The sequence below is a fragment of the Triplophysa dalaica genome, chromosome 15 (assembly GCF_015846415.1).
Source record: "Triplophysa dalaica isolate WHDGS20190420 chromosome 15, ASM1584641v1, whole genome shotgun sequence".
In the NCBI taxonomy this organism is placed as follows: Eukaryota; Metazoa; Chordata; class Actinopteri; order Cypriniformes; family Nemacheilidae; genus Triplophysa; species Triplophysa dalaica.
The window spans coordinates 21513245-21521167 of record NC_079556.1 but is presented as its reverse complement, the minus strand read 5'-3'; the positions used below and the strand labels follow the sequence as shown (position 1 = coordinate 21521167).

The 7923-nt window shown below is 35.7% G+C and overlaps 1 protein-coding gene across 1 annotated transcript; it reads right to left on the bottom strand.

Annotated features, from left to right (window-relative positions):
- Positions 1-441: 441 nt before the first annotated feature.
- Positions 442-7511, bottom strand: LOC130437006 (uncharacterized). The gene is made up of 13 exons (XM_056768096.1): positions 7477-7511; positions 7270-7332; positions 6026-6131; positions 5794-5867; positions 3759-5661; positions 3477-3557; positions 2674-2724; positions 2532-2564; positions 2277-2339; positions 1732-1782; positions 1590-1622; positions 1335-1397; positions 442-887 (listed from the first exon to the last, which is right to left on the bottom strand). The coding sequence occupies exons 5-13, from the start codon at positions 5128-5130 to the stop codon at positions 637-639; spliced, it is 1998 nt and encodes a 665-aa protein (XP_056624074.1). The 5' UTR covers positions 5131-5661; positions 5794-5867; positions 6026-6131; positions 7270-7332; positions 7477-7511; the 3' UTR covers positions 442-636.
- Between the last annotated feature and the right edge of the window lie 412 nt (positions 7512-7923).

The following is a 7923-nucleotide window of genomic DNA, read 5'->3' as shown; positions in this document are numbered from 1 at the left end:
TTTATACAACTTTTTCTGTAAATTATATTTCATCTTGCTGCATATAACACATACCTTTTACTGAAATAGTCTATTCTATTTTTTACTTGTACATATTTACATACACACATAACTTTACTCTTATGTTTATTGTATTGTATGTCTTAATTTTATACCCATAGGCCCTTATTTAAATCATCTGTGTAACTGTTTTTGTTTTGTTTGATGGTCTCTGTGTTGTTGCTTATTCTGTGTACTGGATGCTCCTGTCACCATAACAAATTCCTTGTATGTGCAAACACACTTGGCAATAAAGCTCTTTCTGATTCTGATTCTGATAACGCATACAACCTTTCATAGAGTGTATACAAGGACTTGGTTTTTCTGTGATATGACTTTATCAACATGCCGTTTGTTACATATAGATATGAAAACATAAAACAGTACACCAAGTATGGGAACAAGAAGAAAAGTTTAATGTGTGCTTTTTCAAAAATAAAATACAAGACTCAAATGCATTGAGTTAAAGCATTATAAAATGTAACTTTGATAAACTAAATAATATATTAAAGAACAAAGCATATTATATTTGAAAAAAAGAAGTTTATAACCTTGATAACACATGAGAAAAACACAAAACAAAATGACCAAAACACATTAAGTATTTTGGGCCTGCCTCTTTCTTGTCAAACCCCTATTCCTGACAAAATCTCTAATGTTTTGAAGAGACCGGGTTGACAAAGCTGGGTGCTCAGAACTCTTGCACTGATGGCAATCAATTTTAGAAGCAAGTTTTCCATGTGTGATGTGGCTTTTAAAATGCCTCATCACCGCTGCGATTTCAGTCGGAGACCATGGCTGTTTTTGTTTCCTTCTGGCATCCTTTTCAGCAGGATTTTCAAGTACGACTACAAAAAAGAAAAACAGATTCCTATAGTTAACACCATGATGACTCGATCTCATCTCCTTACTCTCCCAATGGACTAATAGTCATCTTTATTCTAGCCTTGTATGAATCATTGCTAGTCTCTACTGAAGTGTTGAGCGGCTGTTTTGGCCTGCTTAGAATTATTAGGAAAGCAGATAAGAAGGTAGTTTATACCATTCTTGTAAGATTTTGCTTTCCCATCTTGATGTTACATTTCATTGCATAATGTCAAATTGCAAATGAACACAATGAAATGAAAAGTCTGACTCTTGGTTTAAAATATTTGTAAAATTCCTTCATACAATGTTTCAGCCTACTCTAGACTGTTTTATCCGTTAATGTTATTAGCTGTTTTTCAACTTAGATTTTTGATCAAAATGATTGTCTAATCAAGTATTTGTTGTGGATATTTGTTTGTGTGTTTTACCAGCTTGTTCATGCTCTTTCCTATTGCTGCACTTAATCTTCTTCCTGCTTTTCTCGGTAATAGCTTAAAACAAAACAGAAACCCATTCAGCAGTGTACGTGTAAATCACATTAAAATAAAGCAAGGTAAAAGTGTATCAGATCGCATTTCAAAATTCTAAAATCAAGATTATTTAATGTCACTGATTTGAGCTTTGACTAACATTTATATAGCCTTTAAACGAATCAGTAGATAAAAACTTCCTTCTTGACTTACCTGGAGATGGATCATCTAAAGCAGTCTCAACATCTATGAAAGGAATAATACAGTACTGTCACATATAGTTGAAACTGCTTGGTCTACATGAAATGAATCAAACCTTGTTTAACATCCTAGTTAAATGGATAGATGCCCATACCATTTGAGGTGCCTGGAGAATCCTCAACAGGTCGCCTAGCTCTCTTCGGTCCTGTGGTATGAATTATATAATTTACAATCAAGGTTTTGGTGTCACATGTACTTTACTATACAAGCAAAAACTAGAGTTAACACCATGATGACTCGATCTCATCTCCTTACTTTCCCAATGGACTAATAGTCATCTTTATTCTAGCCTTGTATGAATCATTGCTAGTCTCTACTGAAGTGTTGAGCGGCTGTTTTGGCCTGCTTAGAATTATTAGGAAAGCAGATAAGAAGGTAGTTTATACCATTCTTGTAAGATTTTGCTTTCCCATCTTGATGTTACATTTCATTGCATAATGTCAAATTGCAAATGAACACAATGAAATGAAAAGTCTGACTCTTGGTTTAAAATATTTGTAAAATTCCTTCATACAATGTTTCAGCCTACTCTAGACTGTTTTATCCGTTAATGTTATTAGCTGTTTTTCAACTTAGATTTTTGATCAAAATGATTGTCTAATCAAGTATTTGTTGTGGATATTTGTTTGTGTGTTTTACCAGCTTGTTCATGCTCTTTCCTATTGCTGCACTTAATCTTCTTCCTGCTTTTCTCGGTAATAGCTTAAAACAAAACAGAAACCCATTCAGCAGTGTACGTGTAAATCACATTAAAATAAAGCAAAGTAAAAGTGTATCAGATCGCATTTCAAAATTCTAAAATCAAGATTATTTAATGTCACTGATTTGAGCTTTGACTAACATTTATATAGCCTTTAAACGAATCAGTAGATAAAAACTTCCTTCTTGACTTACCTGGAGATGGATCATCTAAAGCAGTCTCAACATCTATGAAAGGAATAATACAGTACTGTCACATATAGTTGAAACTGCTTGGTCTACATGAAATGAATCAAACCTTGTTTAACATCCTAGTTAAATGGATAGATGCCCATACCATTTGAGGTGCCTGGAGAATCCTCAACAGGTCGCCTAGCTCTCTTCGGTCCTGTGGTATGAATTATATAATTTACAATCAAGGTTTTGGTGTCACATGTACTTTACTATACAAGCAAAAACTAGAGTTAACACCATGATGACTCGATCTCATCTCCTTACTCTCCCAATGGGCTAATAGTCATCTTCTGTTGACATTCCGTTTAAAATAGAATGTTTTTATTGATCTCATGTAATATTCTAATTTTCTTAAACACTGAATTTTGAGTTTTATTATCTGTAAGTCATAATCATCAAAACTTCAAGAAATAACGGCTTGAAATATTCCACTCTATGTTAAATGAACCTATATAATATATGGGTTTCACTTCATGAAATGAGTGACAAAAATATTGTCCTTTTTCATGATATTCTATATTTTTAGATACATCTGTATATATATATATATATATATATATATATATATATATATATATATAAATATATAAAGAGTTTGGTTCCAAAATGTTATAACTTTTTGAAAAATCATGTTTTTTAATTGAAGTTTGATTTATATTATTTGAAATGCATAGTTTTATTTATTTTGAATGAAGCCTAAATAACTCAAAAAATACAGCTAACTAACACAATAAAAACGTGTTAACACATGAACATGAATTTTGAAAAGGTTTAAAAACAGAGTTATCTCATTTTGGAACCAAACTGTTTCTATATATATATATATATATATATACATAAATAGCTTGTGATGCATGGATAACTTGAATTTAATGATTTGCCAATTGTATGTTTATGCACTTTTACCAATTTCACTTCCTGTCAGTGGATCTGTCTCCCCAGCATCACTGTCATCACTTGAATATGAGTCAGTTAAGTTTATGTTTTCTAAAAAAAAAAAATGTAACTTAAGCATAGCAAATGTTAGAAGCAAATAAAATGTACACAGAATGACAATTCTGAAATCTGATAAGTATTATTTCTGTAAAGATATACAGTCTGTGTGAAACTTGGCCCAGGAACACTAAAATATATTGTAAACCATACACTAATGTTAAATCTAATTTGTAACAACTTCGATTGACTTACCTTCAATCTCAATCTCTTCTAGTGTTTTGCCTTGAAGACTTGCAAGAGAACCTTTCTCCATGGCAAGCAGAAGCTTAGATATTTTGGCCAGCTGGGTTGTAGCCTCTGGAAGTCTGTAATATTCTCTGTGGACACGAATATCATGGCCTAAGAAGTCCGCGACTTGATCCAACTCATGGTTTTTGAGGTTAAGGACCTGCGACAGTGTTGCAACATGCTTGCGTAATTGTGTTGACCGAAGGAGTTCTGGATTTTGAGCACCACACTGATCTGCGTAAATCCTCAGACAGTCTTGTCCACGATACGGAGTCAAACACTTTGGTCTTGCAAAAAGAAATACATTGTCATCAAGAACTCCACACTCTTGTCTTCGGCTGATGAGGAGTCCTAAAGCTTCCACCACGTCTGGGCATAGCAGCACTGCTACCTTACGCCCTCTTTTACCCCTAATTTCCACTCGACTAAAATGGGCACAAAGTTTCTGCTCAAATTTTGTGAGCCCAACCGCGACATCTTTGTGAAGAGGAGTTGTGTCCCTCTCTAGGAAACTTTTAAGCTGCATCCTTGCAACTTCTCCTCCACGCCTTCGATTGAAGATTATAATTTTTGCAAGCGTCGATCTGCACAGTTCTCCATAAACTTGTGGTGATGCGGTCTTCTTCAAGTTCCCAGAAGCTAATTCAGCGACTGTTTCAAGATGTTGATGAAGACGCTGAACATCTTCAGTAAACGGCAGGGTGGATGGTTTATTGAAATGTCCTTCGTGTAAAGTGGTTAAAGCTCCATGAGACACCAGTTCCGGCCACTTAGAATTACACAACTTTTTGAAAGTCTGGGTTGACTTAATCCTTGCATCGTCTTCGGCCATTAACGCTCTGCAGTGTAAGATGTCACATATCTTGTTCAAAGAGTGACCCAGCTTAAGAGCAAGGCTTGGAGTGCGATAAGCGTGTTTTGCTGCATCATACCCAGATACTGTTTTGACAGCCTGTATAACTATCCCAAAATGTGCAGGCTTAACAGCATCCTCAATCGTATGCAATGAAGATTGCGTTCGAATGATCAAAAGAAGTCTTCCAACCTCTCTGAGCTTCTGTCTAATGTAATCATATTTAGACGGATCTTGACCATGTTTATTTAAAAATGACTGTGCCAGCTGTAGGATAGAGAAATCACTTCTCACTGCAGCAGAGATGTCATCATCTTTCATTGGTGTTAGGAGTTTCCAAATTTCCTGTGACATCTGCTGACAGAGAACTGAATCAGACATTGATGCTAAAGTCAGTACCCTAGTTCTTCCTGGTTGTTCCTGATCAGCTGGTTTAGAAGGACAGTTTCGTACGTGTCTCCATAGATCTCTGCGTAGGACCATTGCATGGCAATATACACAACTCACATAATCAGTTGGATTGTAATTTTTCTTCGGTTTACGTTTGAATTTTAATTGGCCAGATCCACCAGATAAAACACTTGCATTGTGTTCATAATTTCCCTTATTTCTTAGGTTCTCCAGTAATTTCTTACGTTGCTTGGAATGTGTTGGCAAGGCCAAAGCCCTAGCAACTTCCGCATTTGTTTTTTCGTGAACTTTCAGGTGTCTTGTGAATTTTGATTGGGGTTTTTGACAAATAAAACAGAAATTCTTATTTACTGAAGTCGATATGTCTGTGGACGGTACAGATGGACCTTCCCCACATTCTTTAGTATCCTCAGCCACTTCCTCAAATTCCGTAGTATCCTCAGCCCCAATAACTTCAATTTTTTCTTGGCTGTCTATGAATGAGATTGGTTTAGGGTTTGGTTTAGCGGGATCTAAAGAGAACCTTTCAGATTCTGAATCATGTGAAGCATCACTGGGAATATAGTCCTCATCCGAGTTATCACTAAATAATTCATCAGAATTCTGTAATAGGAAAAATATATATAAAGAATATATCAAATATAGACATTTCCAAAATGTTAAATATACTTTTTTTATTATTAGTGAACTATTCTATAACATTCTTTATAATATAATTTAATAGAATACACTTACTGATTTGTCTGGGGTGTCGGGTTTGGGCGTTACAGTCTGGTTGTAGCAGGATTTATGCCAGAAACATGAACAGACTAGACACAATAATAAATATAAGGTTGGTTACTGAGATTTGCTCTAAATTAGATGGTTTCTACCAAACTTTAGAATTTTTTTTAGAAATTATTAAATACTGGTGACACATTCGCATACACATTGCAGTATCATTTACGAGTGAAAACATATTACTTACTCTTGCACTTCACACCAATCCACTTAAAAGTAGAATAGGGCCCAGTACAGCGGGCACATTTATCCAAACTTGATACAACTGTAGAAGTTATGTCATGTTTGCAAATCTGCAACAAAAAAATATAGGTATATATATAAATTATAAAAACATAAATACAAATGAATCTTATCATTCCATCTAAAATAGATGTTAGGAGTTTAAATACAGGGTTGGGGTTAAAATACAATAAATATAATACTATCAAGATAAAAATGTATGTATAAAATGTTTGTATTACCAGCAGTGAAATTGGGATTTGTTATGTGGTGGGGCGCTGTGGTGGATTTTAAAGGGGTGAGTATACAAAGCTTATAGATAATCAGCCTATGTGCCGGGGCTCCGAACCTGAAGGGACCTGCCCAATTTAACCACCGTGTATTACTTAAGAATTGCACTTTAAGGCATGAAAGAGTAATTGTTGGCAAACTTTTCATACATGTACAATGTAGATCTTATCTGTAACTTTATGCAATATGAATCGACCCGTAAATAGAAATGGCCGAGTCTGACTTCACGATATACCCCACAGCACAAAATCAACAGTAAATATGAGGACACACAACAACAACCCAAAGCCCAATATGACTGTTGTAACAGAAACATGGATCTTCACCCCATCCCCCACAACACGACATAAACAGTAAATATGAGGACACACAACAACAACCCAAAGCCCAATCTGACTGTTGTAACAGAAACATGGATCTTCACCCCATCCCCCACAACACGACATAAACAGTAAATATGAGGACACACAACAACAACCCAAAGCCCAATATGACTGTTGTAACAGAAACATGGATCTTCACCCCATCCCCCACAACACGACATAAACAGTAAATATGAGGACACACAACAACAACCCAAAGCCCAATCTGACTGTTGTAACAGAAACATGGATCTTCACCCCATCCCCCACAACACGACATACACAGTAAATATGAGGACACACAACAACAACCCAAAGCCCAATCTGACTGTTGTAACAGAAACATGGATCTTCACCCCATCCCCCACAACACGACATACACAGTAAATATGAGGACACACAACAACAACCCAAAGCCCAATCTGACTGTTGTAACAGAAACATGGATCTTCACCCCATCCCCCACAACACGACATAAACAGTAAATATGAGGACACACAACACAACCCATATAAAACCATAAGACACAGCATTCATTCACTTCACAAAAACTTACCGTCTGTGTTTTACTCCCATCATCACAGACGAGTGAGGCAGGTTCAGCAGTGTCTGAAGTTACCTGTGTAGATTAAAAATAAAGTATTAGGACATTAAGTTCTCTATGTGACTGACCAACTGTTTTAACAGAAACCTTTGTGAATGAACAAGTACAAATGGAATAGAACCATAAGACACAGCATTCATTCACTTCACAAAAACTTACCGTCTGTGTTTTACTCCCATCATCACAGACGAGTGAGGCAGGTTCAGCAGTGTCTGAAGTTACCTGTGTAGATTAAAAATAAAGTATTAGGACATTAAGTTCTCTATGTGACTGACCAACTGTTTTAACAGAAACCTTTGTGAATGAACAAGTACAAATGGAATAGAACCATAAGACACAGCATTCATTCACTTCACAAAAACTTACCGTCTGTGTTTTACTCCCATCTCCACAGATGAGTGAGGCAGGTTCAGCAGTGTCTGAAGTTACCTGTGTAGATTAAAAATAAAGTATTAGGACATTAAGTTCTCTATGTGACTGACCAACTGTTTTAACAGAAACCTTTGTGAATGAACAAGTACAAATGGAATAGAACCATAAGACACAGCATTCATTCACTTCACAAAAACTTACCGTCTGTGTTTTACTCCCATCATCACAGACGAG

Excerpts from the sequence above, each read along its gene's own strand:
- LOC130437006 (XM_056768096.1), bottom strand. The coding sequence starts at position 5,130 with ATGGTCCTACGCAGAGATCTATGGAGACACGTACGAAACTGTCCTTCT. Across the intron at positions 1,783-2,276 it reads GAAAGAGCATGAACAAGCTG|GACCGAAGAGAGCTAGGCGA; the intron begins GTAAAACACACA and ends TTCATACCACAG. Across the intron at positions 1,623-1,731 it reads TTCTCCAGGCACCTCAAATG|ATGTTGAGACTGCTTTAGAT; the intron begins GTATGGGCATCT and ends TTCCTTTCATAG.